The following is a 17,905-nucleotide window of genomic DNA, read 5'->3' on the forward strand; positions in this document are numbered from 1 at the left end:
TGAAACAAATGACATGACCATCACACAAATCTCCAAGCCATAAGTCTCCTAGATGATTTGCAACGAGGTATACGTTCTCTTGTAACACATGAACAAAAATATGACCCTCTCTTTGGCGGGGCTTTAGCTTCTCCATAAATAGTAAAGCTAGGAAAAGCAACATTTTCATGGCTCCGACTTTTAGTTTTAGGCCGAAATAGCTTCGACTTCGTCATTTTTTACTTTGTTTTGGCTTCATAGCCGTTTTCAAATGTGACTGTTTAACAAAGCTTCCTAAACGAACAGAAGCCATAGGTGAAGCCTCTCTAAAAGCCTTACCAAAGACGCCCTACGCAATAACCTAACAAGAACAAATAAGAAAGCACATCCAAATATTTTTTGAATTCTTCCTTCAAGTGACGCACGCGATGTACAATGCTAACTGTTACACAGCTCCATTTCTCCTCTCTTTTTTTTTCAGCATTAGCAACAGACATTCATCAGTCAGCTCCGAACCTATCTCATCGTCAAACATTACATTCAGTTCACAGGCTAGTCTCCCCAGCATCTACAATCGCGCGCTCCATTGCAATTCCTAGTCATCATTATTCATCCTCTTCCGCTTCTACTTCTTCCTTCTCATACTCAGTGTCAGAACCTTCTTCGTCTCCAAAAGGATCCTCATCATTGCTACCATCATCCTCATCCTCGGACAATTCATCGGGATAATCAAAAAGTGGATTGTCTTCGGCTGCATATTCAATATGGAAAGAGTTTCAGATAGTTCAAGTAACTAAGGATCTCATTGATTAGTTAAGGGAGTATAATGATGGTAACATTACCATTTGAATCATCCGTGTCATATGGATAGTCATCGTCGTAACATTCATCTTCTCCATCGTCCACTTGTAGCCTTATGTAACAAGACCAGTCGTTAAGAAGACACTCACAGGAACCCAATGGAATAAGACCACGCGATACATATTTAGTTATTTACCTTGGATATGAAGCTGCTGACGTGGCCTCCATGTTTGTATCATCCACCTCCTTGACAGTATAGATATCATAAACTTCAGAATCTGCTAAACAGCAAATTTAGACTCGTCAAAACTAGTGGTGGAGCTAAACTGCTCACTGTTACTACTTGGGCACTAGTACTACTACTAGAGTTTGAAATCACTTTCTATTACAGTCAATAAAGAAAGCACCAAGAACCTTTCCAGTACTGTTGCGAGCATCTCAAGGCAAGAAGCTTCAATACCTTCTGATTGTGCCAGTGAAATTATATCTGACTCAATTTCCTCTGCAGCTGATGGCAAGTACTCCCGTATAAGCGGAAGAAAGTTGCATAGAACAGCACCCTCTTCGAAAGAGGTAATCCTGCAGGGAATACAGGAAACATGCAACTATACAACTCTACATCCCAAATGGCTTGATAAATTGTAAGAAATCAAGACTAACCGTGGTTCTGCTGGATGCTTCTCGTCATCGTGATCTACTTGGACAGCATCATAAAGATGGCATATTTCTCTCAATGAGTCATCAGCATCATTATTTTCTCCTTTTCGACTCTTCCATATTTGTGCAAAGCGAGCATTTCTACCCATATCCTAGGGTCAATGAACAAAACCATGCATAAGAGTGCATGAAAAAGAACACTATGGCATTTATAAATAAATAAATAAAAATAGATCCTATCACAATTTTCTAGAATCAGGATAATTAGGGAGTACCACTTCCCTCATGAAATCCTAATACACAATCTAACACTACAAGGCCCATGCTATAGCAACTCCTGGGGACTAGCCATGTTCTGTAATGGATTAAACCTGCTCACTTGCAACAATAAAATATGCTGCTCCTAAAGAACTGACAACCACATAATTTAAAATACTAACACAAGTAGTGTCCAGCACCATCCATCAATATACACAAGTGCACCCAGGCCTGCAGGTTTGGTAGTGTGTACCATAGAATAGTTAATTTAGCATGCAATCCTTTTACTAGCTAAATAGGCACAATAACTATTTTGGTCCCTCAACTATTACTTGAGGCTCAATTGAGCCTTGAGTGATAGTTGAGGGACTAAAATGGCTATATTCTGCCAGCTAAATATGCATATCTAGCTTCCATGTGCTTGTGGCAATGGAATGTTCACAGAGTCGAATTCCCAACCAACGACCTTATTTGGGAATTGGGATGCAACACTGTTAGCATAGATTGGTTAACATGGTCATTCCCGCAGCATTATGTTGAAATCAGGCTCAACATGGATAAGTCTGTGTGATGTGGAGCTAAAACAAATTCGCATATACTTGCAGGTGAGGTCAAACTAGAATGCAGAAGTAGCTATGATGTAAGCACTTAAAAATCCAAACTAAATCATTATTGTGGGAGCACTCCTCTACTAGTCAATAAATTATGTACCAATCAGAGTATGGGAAACAAACTTCACACTAGATTATGTGGAACAAAAAAAATTACATAATAGAAAATACAATTTTACCCTGATGAAATAGAATAGGCCAATAGGGAAATGTTTTGCAAGTTAAAAATGGTTATTAGTAAATGGCGTACTTAAAAATTTTTGAATGGAAAATGGTGTACTTAAAATCTGCATAGCAAATTACATGAACAACTTTTCCTCCTATAGATAACCTTATGCTTGGTTAGTTGGTTTACACTTTACAGCCATTTCATCATATACACCAAATATCAAATTCATTTTCTCCTTAGTACTTGCAGAAACTTGAGAAGAAGAAATTAACTGCAGTCAGAAACTCAGAATAATATGACGTGTACCTCATGCCTCTGTCTGGCTGCTGATCGTAGCTCCTCTGGTTTCTGTTTGCACAAAGAGTGTCCACTTTAGTATTTAACTAACTAAATTCATTTCAACAGCTATAAATACGAAAACACTATTTTGCTAAATGGTAAATGTTGGTGTCAACAATGTTCCAGGAGAAAATTAAAAATAATCCTAGTGGGAACTAGTGAACACAAAAAAGAATGCAGTAGACACTATCAGGCCTTGTTTAGTTTCCAAAATTTTTCAAGATTCTCCGTCACATCGAATCTTGTTGCACATGCATTAAACATTAAATATAGATAAAAACAAAAACTAATTACACAGTTTGTCTGTAAATCGCTAGACGAATCTTTTGATCCTAGTTAATCTATGATTGGACAATATTTGCCACAAACAAACGAAAGTGCTACAGTAGCGAAATCCAAAAATTTTCACGAACTGAACCAGGCCTCAGTTTTGCTTACTTTGTCTTGCTTGATTCTGTCATTCCACTCCTTTGTCTTGCTCTTTATCTCCTTGGAATTCAAGTCAGCAAGCTGCAGAAACAAATGGAGTTGTTTACATATAAGCCTTGTGCATCTGATATAGAGAACAAGTAATGCCCATCCATTGTGTAACCATGTTTTTTCTTCCAAAACAATAACAAATATAAATTGTTATGACCGGCATACCCTATGCCAGGCGCCGGCCATCTAGTGGCTAATAGGATTAGATAGATGGGCCAATGGCCCAATATTATTATTATTATTAAGAGTCTTATAAATAGGAGTTGTAATCATTGTGGACAATTTTAAGCGAGAGCAATCATAATTGCTCGGAATCCTTTAGGGAGCCGGGAGATCCTAACCTGCCCTAGCCACCCCCTTCTCTTCTTCCTCGCGACCAGCAGACTACGGCACCCCAGCACCGTAGCCGTCCTCCTCCCCCAGTCAATCACCCCTACAACTTCGCCGCATACACGGTAGGATCTGTAATCCTATCATAAATACTTAAGGTGCAAATGACAACATTTTTTTTCTATTTCAAAGACTGTTCAGTTGCAGTATTTTAACTCCAGAAATGCATAAAAGATGCCGGTAAAGATTAATCGTGATTTATATAGAGTCCACAGAGAAGAAAAATAACAAAGTCATATAACGCAGTAGTACCACTGGATACATATGAGAAATGAAATATCAACTGGATTTAGACACAGATTAAGAAATGGCTATGCTGTGCTAAATGGCAAATCTAAGTGCTAAGCCTGTATAACAAGAAGGAACTAAGAAAAAGGACAAATGAAAAGGAAAGAAGTATTACCAAAAGTGAGTGTAACACATCTTCAACAGCCTCAGAATGGTGTACTGTCTCGATGTGCTGGACAAGAAGTTTCTTAACTCGTGGTTCCTCTGAAGCTGTGAGCATGGCAAGCAAGTAAATCATATGCAGGTGAAGGAGGCACTATTCTCCCTCCCTCCCTCTTTTATTCTGGCCTATAATTGTTTGTCTGAATAAAGCAGAATTTGGTGTTATATCATGTATAGTATCAATGGAAGGTGGCAAATTTGAAGTCTTGCACCATCATCATTCAGCAGGCAGGTTACTCTCGCATTCTTGCGGGGTAACTTGCATATACAAGTTACTGACACTGTAAGAACCAACAGTACCAGTGACAAGTTAAATAATTTTCAAGGGGGCTCGTGTACCTTTAGCACTGGCGGCGGAGGAAGAGGAGGGTGGGTCGGAGATGGAGAGGCTGGAGAAATCGAGCATGGCCTTCTTCGCCGGCCTCTCATTAATCTCTAGCCCTGACAACACAGCAGCAGGGAAAAAAAAACGTCAAAACCCTCCTCCTATCGAGTGGAAATTCAAGGGGGAAGGAAAGGGAGCTCACAGAAAGCGTCCGGGCGGGTCTGCGAGGGCTTGCGCTTGACCCGCACGACGATGGGCTTCCCCTTCGCTGCGGGCTCCGAGGTGGACGCCTCGCCGGCGGGCGCCGCCGCCGAAGACGCCATATGGCCGGCGGTTGGGCAGTCACGAGGGCGGCTTTGACACCCACAAGGCCCACAAGGGAGTCCCTTGTTGCAACTTCTGCCCGTGCTTTACGATTCGTGCGCGCCGCATCCGCATCCGCGGAGGGAGACGGGAACGGGACGGGGGCCCGGCATCTCTTGCCTTGCCAGTTGCCACCCACCACCCCCGTTGGTCTTGGTCTCGGTCTCGGTCTCGTCTCGTCGGCCACCGCCACCTCCGCCGCCGATGCGGGTCCGTCTCCAGCACCTCCTTTTTTGGATTCAAATCCCAACTCCTCATTCCCTCGCCAACACTTGCCTCCTTGTTGGATTCCTCCTCGTCGATGTAGCATCGAAGCCATCACGCCTATGGAGCGGCGGCAAGCTCAACTGGTAAACCGCCGCCACCTCCTCCCTGTGGCTTCCGCAGCCTCTTCTCTCTCTGTTTTTTTTTCCCTCGAAACACCGCAGCCTCTTCTCTGATGCTATTTACTTCACCATGTGTGTGTGTTTTGTTCATAAAAAGTAGTAGGAGAAGATTGTTTGGGTGGGACTGGGAGGAGATTTCAATCCAGGGCATATCAATCTAAGTGGTCGATGGCCCATAACCGTCTTGCTGCTTCTGGCTTCATCAACCAGATTAAAAATCTTGGTGTGGACTGTAATGTGCTTGCAGAATTGTATGTTCAATTGAATTATTGAACTGCTCCCCTTCAAACTCGCGACTTGGTCTTTCTTCTTTGAAAAAAAAAACAATAATATAAGAAAACGAACTGCTAGCCTCGAGGGGAGGGAAGCTGCTAGGCTCTGCATTGAGAAAAAAAACGCTTACATGCTCAATTTGAAGTTGTTGGTATTGTTGCACTAAAAGTTGGACAAGACAAACAAATGTTCTTCTCCGTGTGTTGTTGGTGTGCCTGTTAGTTTCTGCTTTGTGTCCCCAAATTCGGAATTATTCATTCATAACAATGTGTGCTGTGCTCCAGATGGTTTGGTTGCTCCACAGGTCAAAACAAAGGTCTTGCCCTGTCAGTGACATGATGATTCTCAGGGTGGTGCCATCCGAACCTCATTTTCTGTGGTACAACATTGGGTATGAAGAAAAAGGCTTATGGAAATGGTGAAATTGCCAGAGATTTTTCTAGCAAAGTTGACCACATCCTGAAAAATCACTTGGGCATTGTTGTCAAGAAACTTGCGATTAGCATGTGTGGATATTATGCTGCCAATGATTCTTGTTATCTCAACAGTTGGCTTCTGACTGCTGTTACACCAGGAATTGAAGAACTTTCACTTATACTGCCAGTGGGGGCAACATACAATTTCCCATGCTCACTTTTGTCTAATGGGAGTGGAGACTCAATCCGGTATCCCCTACTTTGTGGTTGCTCCTTGCGACCCACAGCTGAACTTCCTTGGTTAAAAAAGCTTGACAAAAGTGGAGCTTCATGCTGTCTGTTTTACTAAGGATGAGCTAGGGTGCCTTCTATGCAATTCTTTTGCTTTGGAGCGGTTGGTACTCAGGCATTGTGATGAGATAGTTTGCTTGAAGATCCCTTGCATGCTGCGGCGGCTCAGGTACCTAGACGTTATTAGCTGTGGCAATCTGCAAGTGATAGACAACAAAGCTCCAAATATATCCAGCTTCTTCTACGCCAGAGAACGGGCTCATACTCAACTGTCACTTGGAGAAGCATTGAAAATGGAGTACATACGCTTGATCTTCTCGGGTGCACTTCATTATGCTTGTGTTGCACTTCCATCCAGCATACCAAACCTTAAATTTGCTGATATACGTTCGAGCAGTGAGGTAAACTCTTAAAAGATTTAACTGGGCTAGTGATGTGCATATCATGAATCCTACCTCAAGCAGTCTTACCTTGGAGTGTATATAACTAACCTAACATCTTTATGCAGATGGCCAATACGCCAATGCTGCACAGCAAGTTTGTCCACCTCAAGAAGCTAAGTATTGCTGTTACCGCATGGAGAAGCTTAGTCTTAGTGCAGTGACCTTTACTCCGGCCTATGATTATTTTTCTCTAGTTTCCTTTCTTGACTCTTGCCCTCCTTGGAGACACTGGTCTTGGATGTAAGTTGCTGTTCATATTTCTGTTATTTTAATAGCTATACCACAGTGGAAACAGTGCTAGATTTTTTTTATATACTTTCTCATCTTAGGTAGCCCAGGAGGAAATGGAGCATGTCTCTGTATTCACAGATCCCTCAGTTCTGTGGAAGATGCAAGGACACCAGCATCACAAGATGAAGCAAGTGAAGATCCTAGGATTCACGTCTGCAAAGAGTCTTGTTGAGCTTACTTGCCATTTTCTTGAGAGCATAACGTCACTTGAACACCTTACACTGGAGTCCATTTTGTAGGACTAGTACTTGAGAGCGCCTATTTGGGATGTGCTGAAACTATGTTGCTATAAAACTCAATAAATAGCAGGGAACCTCCTATTGATAACTTTTGCTATGTTCTTCTGAAAATGTTGAGAGATGCTGGGCACCAGTTTTTCCTTGTGTCCAGTGAAGTATAAACTGTATACCATTGGATGCTTTCTCTGTTCCCTTTTGTTGAGCCTGGTACAGGTCAGGTCAGCCACCGCTGCATCGTGTGGCCGTGCTGTGGCTCTGCTTGCTCAATGGAATATAAGGGAGGAGCTTTGAGAGGTATGCGGCATGTATAGTTGGGCGCGTTCCTCATTCTGAATGATACAGATGTAAATTGTTTTAATATTGGTGGGGTGGTTTTAGATCAAATGAAGGAATTGAACCGATTGGTTCTCACACGGTAATCGTTTCAAAAGAAGAGTTAACACATAAAGAAAAGATTGCATTGTAAACTGATGCACATTCTTGTCTCCGGTTCTAACGAACAGAAATCATGCACAGTTTTTTTTTTTGAGCAAAAGAATTCATGCACAGTTGGAAAAGCATAAAAATCCATACCGAAGTTCCATTTAAATAAGTAATTAACTGCTAGCCCAGCAACCTAAAAAATCGCACATACAGTAGGGCAAAAATAAAATAAATCTCATGACAGAGTTTGTTGAGAAAAAAGTTCATTTCACCTATTGTTGTAGTCTGATTTTTCTTCTCGAACATTAAAATCAGACATCTAACCACTGAATTTCCAAAACAATTCAAATTAACTCCCTGCACGGCTGCGCTGGTTTGGACTTTGCAATGGTTTTGAAGACGGCTTTGTTTTTTTTTAATTAAAAAATTAGTAAATAGTTGATAAGATTTGTAATCCACAAAAAGGTCTCTAAATACCAAAGAAATCTACATATACAGAATAGGATATGATAAAACCAAATAAAATATTTAGAGCTCATGATAGCATCATTAGAAACTTTAAAAAAATAGGTTTAGCTCTAGGAAAATGTGAAAAGTGTACCAAAAAAATCTCGAAAATTTTCAAACCACTAAAAGAAGATGATAAAACCACCTTCAAAGCCACTCCAAACCAGAGGGATGTAATTTGAACGGTTTTGAGAGTTTAGGGGGTAAGACACCTAATTTAGTGGTTTCCGACCATGAGAGGAAGTATTGGTATATTAGGCCAGTCTTAATGGTATTTTGTCATAGTTTCATATACATTAAAATATGCTGATGTGACACCATATTAAAAGAGAGAGAGAGGGTGGTAAGAGTTTTATGAGAGTAGAGAGAGTTTTATGGAAATACAATTCTTCTATATTATTTTTAAAATATGGATGAGTTGAAAACTGGATTATGAAACCCAGGATGGCCTTGTTACTTGTTGCACTGATTGTGTTGTTTGCTGGTTTAGGCTAATGGGCTGAATGGGCCTACCCGCGGAACGAACCAGGCGGGCATGGGTATTGGTATGTGAAGGCCTCGGGCCTCCCCGACCCCTCCGTCGATCCGCCGCAGCAGCAGCAGCAGCCATGGCGACCTCCACCACCACCACCACTCCACTCGTCGTCTCCTTCTCCCGCAGCTGCCGCTGCCCCTATCCACACCGCCACTCCCCCGGCAAGCCCAAGCCCAAGCTGCCCCCTCTCCGCTCCCTCTCCCTCTCCCTCTCCCTCCGTACCGGCCCCCTCGCCGTCCTACCGCGGCGCCGGCGCGACGTGTCGGCGGCGTACGGCGATGGCGACATGGACGACGACTTCGGCGACTTCGACCCGGACGACGCGGACGGGGTCAGCGAGGACGACGACGTCGACAACGAGCAGGACTACGACGTCGACTACGACCGCCTCCTCGCCCCCGTCGTCAAGCCGCCGTTGGGGCCAGCGGCGGCAGAGGAGGGCGACATCGCCATGGTCGCCGCCGACAGCTTCGTCTCCACCCGGGAATCCGCGTCCGATACCGTTGTTGACTACACTGTGGATGAGGACGAGTTCCACAAGATTAGGCTGCTCCACTGTGACTTCCTTATCCGCAAGGTGCCTGACCCCGACGACGACGTTTTCGACTTCAGAGAGGTATAAGTAGCCGTAACACCGTAACCCATAAGCTACCCTCCTCATTAGTCAGTACTACTACTACTACTACTGAGCTGCCTAGTGCGTTTTGTAACGACTGCCTGCGGCATTTCAATCTCACCAAATCTGCTGTCCATAATTATGCTTCTGGTTATCAAGTGCGACATTTCATCGAACACGTGCCTAGCGATGCTATCCAGCTTGACAGCATCACAGAAACGGTTCTTCTGAGTCAATTGTGCGGTGCTTATTTTACTGAACATGTCATTTCTGTGCAACAGATGTATGTCACGCCACCGGACACCGATATCTACTCCATTCCAAGGGTTCTTGCCCCAATGCCACAGAAGGTGGGAACACGCGTTTCAGCTATTTTTTCAGTCCAGATGAATGTGAATGTGCCCTGATGTGTGATTCTTGTTTCTCTTGTTGGGATCAGTATGTGAGGTGCACGAAGAAAAACTTTGGCCGTTACCACGTGAGTGAGCCACCAGTTGAGCATTTGCGTGACCCCCTGTACAAGACAGAGAGGGAGATCATGAAGGTATGCTGAGAATTTTTTCTGCTCTCTTTAGTCTTCTTTTCCCTGCCACCCCTGTTATGCTTCTTTCTGCCAAATGCCAAGATGGAATGTGCTTTGCAAGTTACTATCCATATTTAGCACTTGTGTAAGCTACTACTCATGTGAAGTTGATTTAGTCAAGCATCTTATAAAACATTCGGCAGATCTTCGAGTTCCAAATGAAGCAGATTATTTTCTGAATTTTTATATTGTTTGTTTGTCCTTGTGGCGCAAATGCTGTAGATCCTAAAACAGGAATATTTGAACAGTGAATTACCTAGGTTTCTGTTTTTACTTCGACAAAAGGCAATAGCATGATTTTGCATGTTAATTAGGAAGAAAGTGGAAACATGACATCTTCCAACAAAATGTACTATCAGGGTGCTATGAGAGATTAGCATCCTGTTAAATCAGAGAAACAAGACATATTATGGGCTAAGTTAGGGGATAACGCTATAGCAGCATTATATTGGGTAACCCAGCTTGCACCATAGTGAGAATTTACTTCTAACGGTAGTAGCAATCTAAGATTTTATGCATCTTTGTTTCTGAAAGACCCTAGATCTCGTGTCTCCTTTATTCCAGAATGTCCCAGCCCAGCCGAACTAGAGATGTCCACCCATGTTTCTATATTATCCTGCCTTGCTTACCCTTAACGAATGAGCTTCTGTTAGGTCAGTTTTAACTTGATTCTACCCTAGAATGTGAAGCGTGACTGCTAATGCATAATGCTGAGAATTTTTTCTGGTCTCTTTCGTTTTTTCCCTGCCACTGCTGTTATGTTTCTTTCTGTCAAATGCCAAGCTGGATTTGCTGGATGCTCTCTGCAAGTTACTTTTCATATAGAGCTTATGTGTAAGCAGCTGCTCATGTTAAGTTGATTTAGCGAACCATATTCATTCCAAATGTAGCCGTTTATTTTTGGAAATTTTAGATTGTTTGTTGCTCTAGTGGGCCAAATACTGTAGATATAAGTCAGGAAGAGTTGAACTGTGATGTTTCTGCCTTTACTCCGACAAAAGTCAATGGTGTGCCTTTATGTGTTAATTAGGAAGAAAGTACAAAAGCTGACCTCTTACAACAAAATTTACTATCAGGGTTTTACAAGAGATTAGCGCCCAGCAGAGAAATAAGACATACTACAGACTAGGTTAGGGGATAGCAGCATTAGATTGGATGGCCTAGCTCACTCCATAGTGAGTATTTACTTCTAACAGTAGTAGCAATCCCAGATTTTATGTATCTTTGTTTTTGAAGAACCTAGATCTCATCTATTGCAGATTGTCCTAGTCAGCTGAACTAGAGATGTCCACCTATGTTTCTGTATTATCCTGCTTTGCTTGCCCTTAGTCAGTGAGCTTCTGGTAAGTTAGTTTAACTGAGTTCTACCCAGGAATGTGAAGCTTGACTTCTAATGCATAACATGTTAAAGCTTTATTCTTATATTGTTTATGCGCATTATAGTTTGGCACTGGTATGGCCTTATGGTTTTTCATATTTAGAATATATGTTTTGTTTTGTTTTGTTTCGTATTGCAGGTTTTCTTAACCAAACACTATAGAAACAGGCGCTCTGATGACCCAGAATTTTTTCTTGATTTTGAGGAGATTTATGTTATCGACTCAAAAACAAGGTCAATCACAAGAGCTAAAGTTGTGGTAAGATATTGAAAATCTAGTTTTCTTAAGGTTTTTAAACAGTATTTGTCTTAATACATTTCAGTTCCATGAGTTGTGTTATCAAGAATTTAGGAGTATTTCTCCATCTGTTTAATGATCTTTGAGAAAATTCTACATGTCAGCAAGTACAAAAAACAAAGTAAAGAAAATACCTACTTTTGTGTTCCTAGATCACTGATATTCACCCATGTGTGACAGGTTAGTGTTCCTGAAGGAAAGAAAAGAGATAGGCGAAACGACCTACTACTGATACGTGATGGAGGAGAGTCTTTCAGAATTATCGACAAGGTAGGGTGCTTGCTTTTAATCTATAGCCTTCTGTTTTGTTGTAGTGGGCTCCAGTAGTAATTTTGAGTCTTTTGACTAATGAAATGATCACTGTACCAGACTAAAAGGGACGACGCGACCACTGTCATCCAAAGAGAAGAGTGGGCAAAGTCAAGACAAGACGTGGAGAAGCATTTTAGGAAGCTTAGAGACTTTGACTACTCGAATTGGTTCTAGAAAATGATATGCTGTGATTGTGCCGTATCTACTGTTGATTCTTTTAGAGCTAGCCACTTGTTTGATCAACTGAGAAATACAATTTTGAATTTAGATAGGTTCAGTGTAACACTAGTTATAGCAAGTACGCCATCTAGGGAGCATGTAAGCTAAAAAAAATTGTGAATCTGTTGAATGCCTTTTTTTTTCCTTTTCTTTTTTTTTCTTACGAAATGATTGCACTACTTGTTGAGTAGCGAACGAATTTGTGGCGCTTTTGAGATTGTTTCCAGGACAGTCTTTTTTCACAGTTGATGACAAGGGACGTGTTTTTGGAGCTTGCCAATCTTGCTGCAAACAAAATGTGAAAAGAGAACCTGTGTAGCGCATGAATTTTTTGTCAAGAGAGAAAAAAAATGGCTCAGAGATTTTGTTACAAAATGTGAAAAGAGAGAAAAAAGTAACGGCTCAGAAGGAAAAGAGAACCAAAAAAGGTTGCAAAATAGGAAAACACAGAGAAAAGTGTGAAAAACTGAGAGAAAAAAATGTGAAAAACTGTTCAGAAGAAAAGATAAAAAATAAGTGTTGCAAAATATGAAAACACAGAGAGAAAAATGTGAAAAACTGAGAAAAAAATGAAAAACTGTTCAGAAGAGAAGATAAAAAAATGTGAAAAACTGTTCAGAAGAAAAGATAAAAAATAAGTGTTGCAATATATGAAAACACAGAGAGAAAAATGTGAAAAACTGAGAAAAAAAAATGTGAAAAACTGTTCAGAAGAAAAGATAAAAAAAATAAAAAATTAGGGGTGTTGCGAGAATCGAACTCGCGACCTCTCGCACCCGAAGCGAGAATCATACCACTAGACCAAACACCCACTATGCTTTTGGTTCTACAGTTATAAATATAAGAACTAATATACCACCGTGGTATGTAATTATACAAGTTTTTGAATTAGACTAAAAACATAATACCTAGGTGCCAAACATGTTGTCAACATAGTTAGAGTCTATTTGGATTCCCTTCTCTAAATTCTAGAGCTCTAAAAACTTTAGAGCATTTTAGCTCACTTTTGAGGTTTAAAGCTCTAATGCCAGGTGAGACTAGAGTTTAAAGCTAACTTTGTAGATCACTTGTTTAGAGCTTTAGCTCTAAAGTTTAGAGGGGAGGATCCAAATATGCCCTTAGTTATAATTTGATATTTCTTATCTTTCGAGCCCTAATAAGCACCTTGTGGGTACAATTTAGCACCTGCGTCTTACCCTTGTTCATTCCGGACCATGATCCGATGAGACCCGTGGGTGCGCGGGTGTGATTTGGCACTTGCGCCCACACACTAGTGTGTGCGGCGTCCACGGTCGCCCACATCCGAGGGCTCAACTGCCATCCCTAATTAAAGCTGGCTACCAATGGATCAATCATGCATTTGCTGCATACTCTCTCCATCCCAAAATAAAAGCCATTTCAGTTTCCCGTTTAGTTATCTTTTTTTTTAAACTTTGACTATTTATATATAAAATAATATGAATATTTATAGTATGTAATTAGTAATCATTGAATATACTTTTATAATAAACTTATTTTGAGATATAGATATTAAATCATTGAATATACTTTTATAATAAACTTATTTTGAGATATAGATATTACACGTATTTCCTACAAATCTAGTCTAGTTAAAGTTGAGAAAGTTTGCTATAACGACTTGTGTTATGTGACGGAGGGATCGAGTATAAATCTGCGTTATTTCAGCGCTAAGTACAGCGACAGACATGGACGTACGTCTCGTTCTATATGGGAGGGACAGATAGAGGCAGCAGCATATACTGGACTGAGACATATATAGATCAGCCCGTGAGAGGCATTTTGGATGCACGTACAGCTCACGCCCCCCACGAGAGCTTGTTGTATGCATGTACTATACACCGCCTGCATTGTACGCGCTACCAGCTAGCCAAAAAAACACTCAAGCACATCCTCTAAGCAATCATCGATGAGACACACGTACGTCTATCGTGCGTGAGATGGCATTCGTTCTCGATCAGGACGCGTTTTTGTTTGCGTCACCATCAAGCTTAGGCCTTGTTTAGTTCACCCCAAAAATCAAAAACTTTTTAAGATTTTCTGCCGCATCGAATCTTGCGGCATATGCATTAAGTATTAAATATAGACGAAAATAAAAACTAATTACACAGTTTGTTTGTAAATCACAAGATGAATCTTTTGAGTCTATTTAGTTTATGACTGGACAATGTTTATGAAATAAAAACGAAAATACTACAGTACCGAAATCTAATTTTTTTTTCAGAACTAAACAAGGCCTTAATCGTCATGTGCAATACAACATGCATGCAGCTTTATTTCTATATATGTACTCCATCACTGATGTCTCTGCTAGCTAGCTTAATCGTGGTTTATTACATAGCCATCTTCTTTAAATTGGAAGCTCAATAGCTTAGCATTGGATGATTGTGAATATAGTGAAGCCGTGTTGACGCATGCATATAATTGCATACTTCACAGACAATGAAAGAAAACGACTACTGTAAAATGTTGCATGCATGTCGTTTGTATTGTCCACATCAACTTTGGCGCTGCCAAACTAAAGAGGGAAATAAAAAGATCAAGTGGTTCAAAACTTATACGAATTTAACAATCAGCCTCCGGCCAGTAATAACTCTCAGTTGAGTCTTGGACCACCCTACTAGTTGTGGAAATACTACGAATTAAACAAGATGTCATAAAATAAAAACTAAACCAAATGTGGAAACAGAAATGATCACTCAACCACTACAGCAAGATGACAGAATCATATGAGATCTACAGTATATATTTAGAATTAATGAAACATAACAATAGCATAACTAAGGACGGAAAGATACGGCGATCGAGCAATTCTGCACCCAGCAATTAACAAAGTACTATTTATTAAATTAAACAGTACAGAACAAATGGAACTAAGGACAACAAGAAGAATAAACTACTCCCTCCGTCTTATTGAAAATGTCTTTTTTTTAACTTTTGGATATCGTGTTTGATCATTCGTTTTTTTTCTTTTGCAAATTATAAAATAAATAAATTATTGTTAAAGTATTTCTAATGATAAAATAAGTCATAGCAAAATAATTAATATTTATACAAAATTTTTGAATAAGACGAACGATTAAATAGGATGACACAGAATCCAAAACATCACTTTTAATAGGACGAAGGGAGTAGAGTACAACCTCTGTGTCTTGGGATACTCCAGCATGATCATGGGCACCCCAATGATGCATGGATATGATCAGTACTCAATACAGTACAGTGATGTTGTCTACTGATCTTCAAAGAGGCAGAGAGAATATACATGCATTGTCATGTACTTAGTCCTTGTATATATATAAAACCTTGAGCGAGCTGCTGCTTCCTGAAATCCTCACTGCAGACATACTCTGCTGGGAGGGAATATATGTGTGTGAAGACTGAATAAGAGAAGAGTGTAGCAGGAGCGTGGGGAGATCGAGAGATGTCAGGAAAGGAGAAGAAACTACTCCAGCTTCTGCGCTCCGTCACAAAGTCAAGTGCGGTAAATAATTTCCTTCTACTACAAACCCTTTAATTTCTGGATTGTATCATAGTTAAATTAAAGTAGAGAAAAAAAAGATAGGAATCTTTGTAGTCTCTTTTGGTTAGAAACTTCAGTCGATCTCCGGGAGTATGTTGGTTGTTAGATCCATTCGGATTGACCATTTCTGATACATGTCGCGACTACTACTCAGTTAACTGAACCGTAGTTTTTTTTCTATTTCCTCAAAAAGAAATTTTTAAAAAAACAACGCATCAATATGCTGTTCATTTTCTGTATGGGCAATATGCAATAATGCATGCAGGCAAACGGGACGTCAATCTTAGTAGACGCGTCGAAATACATCAAGGAGCTCAAGGACAAAGTGGAAGCAGCCTCATCATCACAAGCTGACACTGACACTAGTAGTGCTTTTGGTTCAGGAAGTGCCATGCCAGCAACGGTGCGTAACGTAGTCACATTGTTAACAAACATCAGAAGTTCAGAACCCCTAGATGATGATGGTTATTGCCATCATCACATTTAGCATGCAGAGGCAGTTTTGCAAGCAACATGCTGCATATATGAATTAATGATACAACTAATTAAACCTCAACGATCTATTTCCATGCATTTTCCTTATCCTCTATCACCCTTGACGGAATTTGCTTGACGATTAATATATAGTCAAATGATAATTTCCTTGGTGGTTCTAGCATTTTCGTCCTTAATAACTTGATGGTTTTTGGCTTGTCATGTTTGCACAGGTGAGTGTCTCAGCAGTGGAGCTGGATAACAGCAGCCGAAGAAGAGGATTCAGGATCAACGTGTCGATGGAGAGGAGCCGGCCTGGGCTGCTGGTGTCCGTGCTGGAGGCCTTGGAGGACCTCGGCCTCGACGTCCTGGACGCCGACGTCTCCTGCACCGACGACACCGCCTTCCGCTTCCAAGCGCTTGGCGGATCATCAGGCCAGGGCCTGCAGCAGCAGCAGCAGCAGCAGGAGGAGGCCGGAGGAAGCGTGGACGAACAAATGGTTCAGCATGCGGTCTTGCAGGCCATCACCAAATGCATGGACGATGACGATGAGTAGCAAGACAGAAAACTGAAGAAGAGCCTGAAATTTGCCGGCTTTATTCTGGGCCTTGAAGCGCAAGCTTTACAGCCCAAGGAATTCGTGAAGTTAAATTTTACGTAGTTTTTTTTGTTGTTGCTTATTATTATTCCACAGTGAAACATTACTTCAGGTCTTGGTAATTTGTAATAGTATCTTTCCTACCCAGATTAAGTATGGGACACGAAGGGATATAGTATAAAGATACTGTACAAAGAATAAGACAGTAGCTTCAAGTACTGGAACTTCTCCATCAGTAGCTGAACATGGTTTTTTTTGCCCCTAAGGCACATGTGAATTGTTTGCAATTTGGCCCTTTTTCAATTTTTTTTGCAAAAAGACCCCTGGCGAAATAATTTTCAAAAATAGACCGTTTTTCGGCGTCATGTAACAGCACGCCGAGGGTCCGCGGGTCGGCGTTGTGTCAGTTGACGCCTAGGTAGTGCCACGTCATCGACGACCATGGTCGTCGGATACACGTGGCCGGGACCTCGGCGTCATTAGCTGGAGCCACGCCGAGGTCTGGGGCGCGAGGCTGGACGGCCCATTTTGGCCTGGCGGCCCAAAGCTCGGCGCACTGCCCTTTACCGCCGAGCCCCAGACCTCGGCGTTGAGTCGTGTGACGCTGAGGTCTGGGCTATACAGACCGCGCGCGGCCTTCTTTCTCCTCCCTCCATTTAGTCTTTCCCTCTTCCCAGCACCTCTCTCTCTCCTTACACCGCCGCCCCCTCAAACCCTAGCCACTAGGGAGTGGCTAGGGGCCCAAATCAGCCCCTTTAAGTTGCTCCCGAGGTAATACTCCTTCCCCTCTTCCATTCTATCTGTTTAGATTTTACTGCATTGCTTGTTTTCATTGGAAACCCTAGGATGAAGGTGGTTGTTGTTCATTTGGTCATGCCTCGGCCTTGTATGAGTTTGATTGAAATGTACATGCTTTGGTGTTGTGGAGAACGTTAATTAGTATGTTGTTATGTTCAAACCTTAATTGGTATGGCTTATAGCGTAGTGTTAGGGTTTCTTAGTTTTTGATATTTGTTTTTAATGAAATAGATATTTATATGATGATATATATATGACAATATTTCGATGTGTGATGGTTTTAGATGGATAAATTAGTGAGGTTGCATCATGGAGGCTGTGTTGTTAGGACAAGAGACGATAGTGTCAAATTTGAGAAAATGAGTGAGCAATTGTTGATTTTTGATGAATCGTCCACATTGACCCTATTGTTAGAGGAAGTGAAAATAAAGTTAGGTTGGAATGATGTGGATTTTGTTCAG

At 41.2% G+C, this 17,905-nt stretch overlaps 4 protein-coding genes, 1 non-coding gene and 1 pseudogene across 5 annotated transcripts; 4 read left to right on the top strand and 2 right to left on the bottom strand.

The window, feature by feature from the left end:
* Positions 355 to 4,844, bottom strand: LOC8067594 (RNA-directed DNA methylation 4). Its single transcript, XM_002450078.2, has 10 exons — positions 4,662 to 4,844; positions 4,474 to 4,575; positions 4,088 to 4,182; positions 3,253 to 3,324; positions 2,782 to 2,823; positions 1,441 to 1,589; positions 1,241 to 1,359; positions 977 to 1,058; positions 822 to 892; positions 355 to 730 (listed from the first exon to the last, which is right to left on the bottom strand). Exons 1-10 carry the CDS (start codon positions 4,780 to 4,782, stop codon positions 585 to 587), a joined length of 999 nt encoding a protein of 332 aa, XP_002450123.1. The 5' UTR covers positions 4,783 to 4,844; the 3' UTR covers positions 355 to 584.
* LOC110435626 lies at positions 4,783 to 6,222 on the top strand. The gene is made up of 2 exons (XM_021461372.1): positions 4,783 to 5,172; positions 5,766 to 6,222. Exons 1-2 carry the CDS (start codon positions 4,783 to 4,785, stop codon positions 5,901 to 5,903), a joined length of 528 nt encoding a protein of 175 aa, XP_021317047.1. The 3' UTR covers positions 5,904 to 6,222.
* LOC8079991 lies at positions 6,206 to 7,249 on the top strand (annotated as a pseudogene).
* Positions 8,631 to 12,258, top strand: LOC8067595. Its single transcript, XM_002448836.2, has 6 exons — positions 8,631 to 9,242; positions 9,524 to 9,592; positions 9,682 to 9,786; positions 11,343 to 11,462; positions 11,682 to 11,771; positions 11,871 to 12,258. Exons 1-6 carry the CDS (start codon positions 8,700 to 8,702, stop codon positions 11,985 to 11,987), a joined length of 1,044 nt encoding a protein of 347 aa, XP_002448881.1. The 5' UTR covers positions 8,631 to 8,699; the 3' UTR covers positions 11,988 to 12,258.
* On the bottom strand, positions 12,772 to 12,843 carry TRNAP-CGG. The gene has a single exon. It is a non-coding gene; the product is annotated as a tRNA-Pro (tRNA).
* On the top strand, positions 15,377 to 16,908 carry LOC8067596 (transcription factor bHLH61). The gene is made up of 3 exons (XM_002448837.2): positions 15,377 to 15,534; positions 15,839 to 15,976; positions 16,281 to 16,908. The coding sequence occupies exons 1-3, from the start codon at positions 15,475 to 15,477 to the stop codon at positions 16,602 to 16,604; spliced, it is 522 nt and encodes a 173-aa protein (XP_002448882.2). The 5' UTR covers positions 15,377 to 15,474; the 3' UTR covers positions 16,605 to 16,908.

This window comes from Sorghum bicolor, chromosome 5, assembly GCF_000003195.3.
Source record: "Sorghum bicolor cultivar BTx623 chromosome 5, Sorghum_bicolor_NCBIv3, whole genome shotgun sequence".
Lineage (NCBI taxonomy): Eukaryota > Viridiplantae > Streptophyta > Magnoliopsida > Poales > Poaceae > Sorghum > Sorghum bicolor.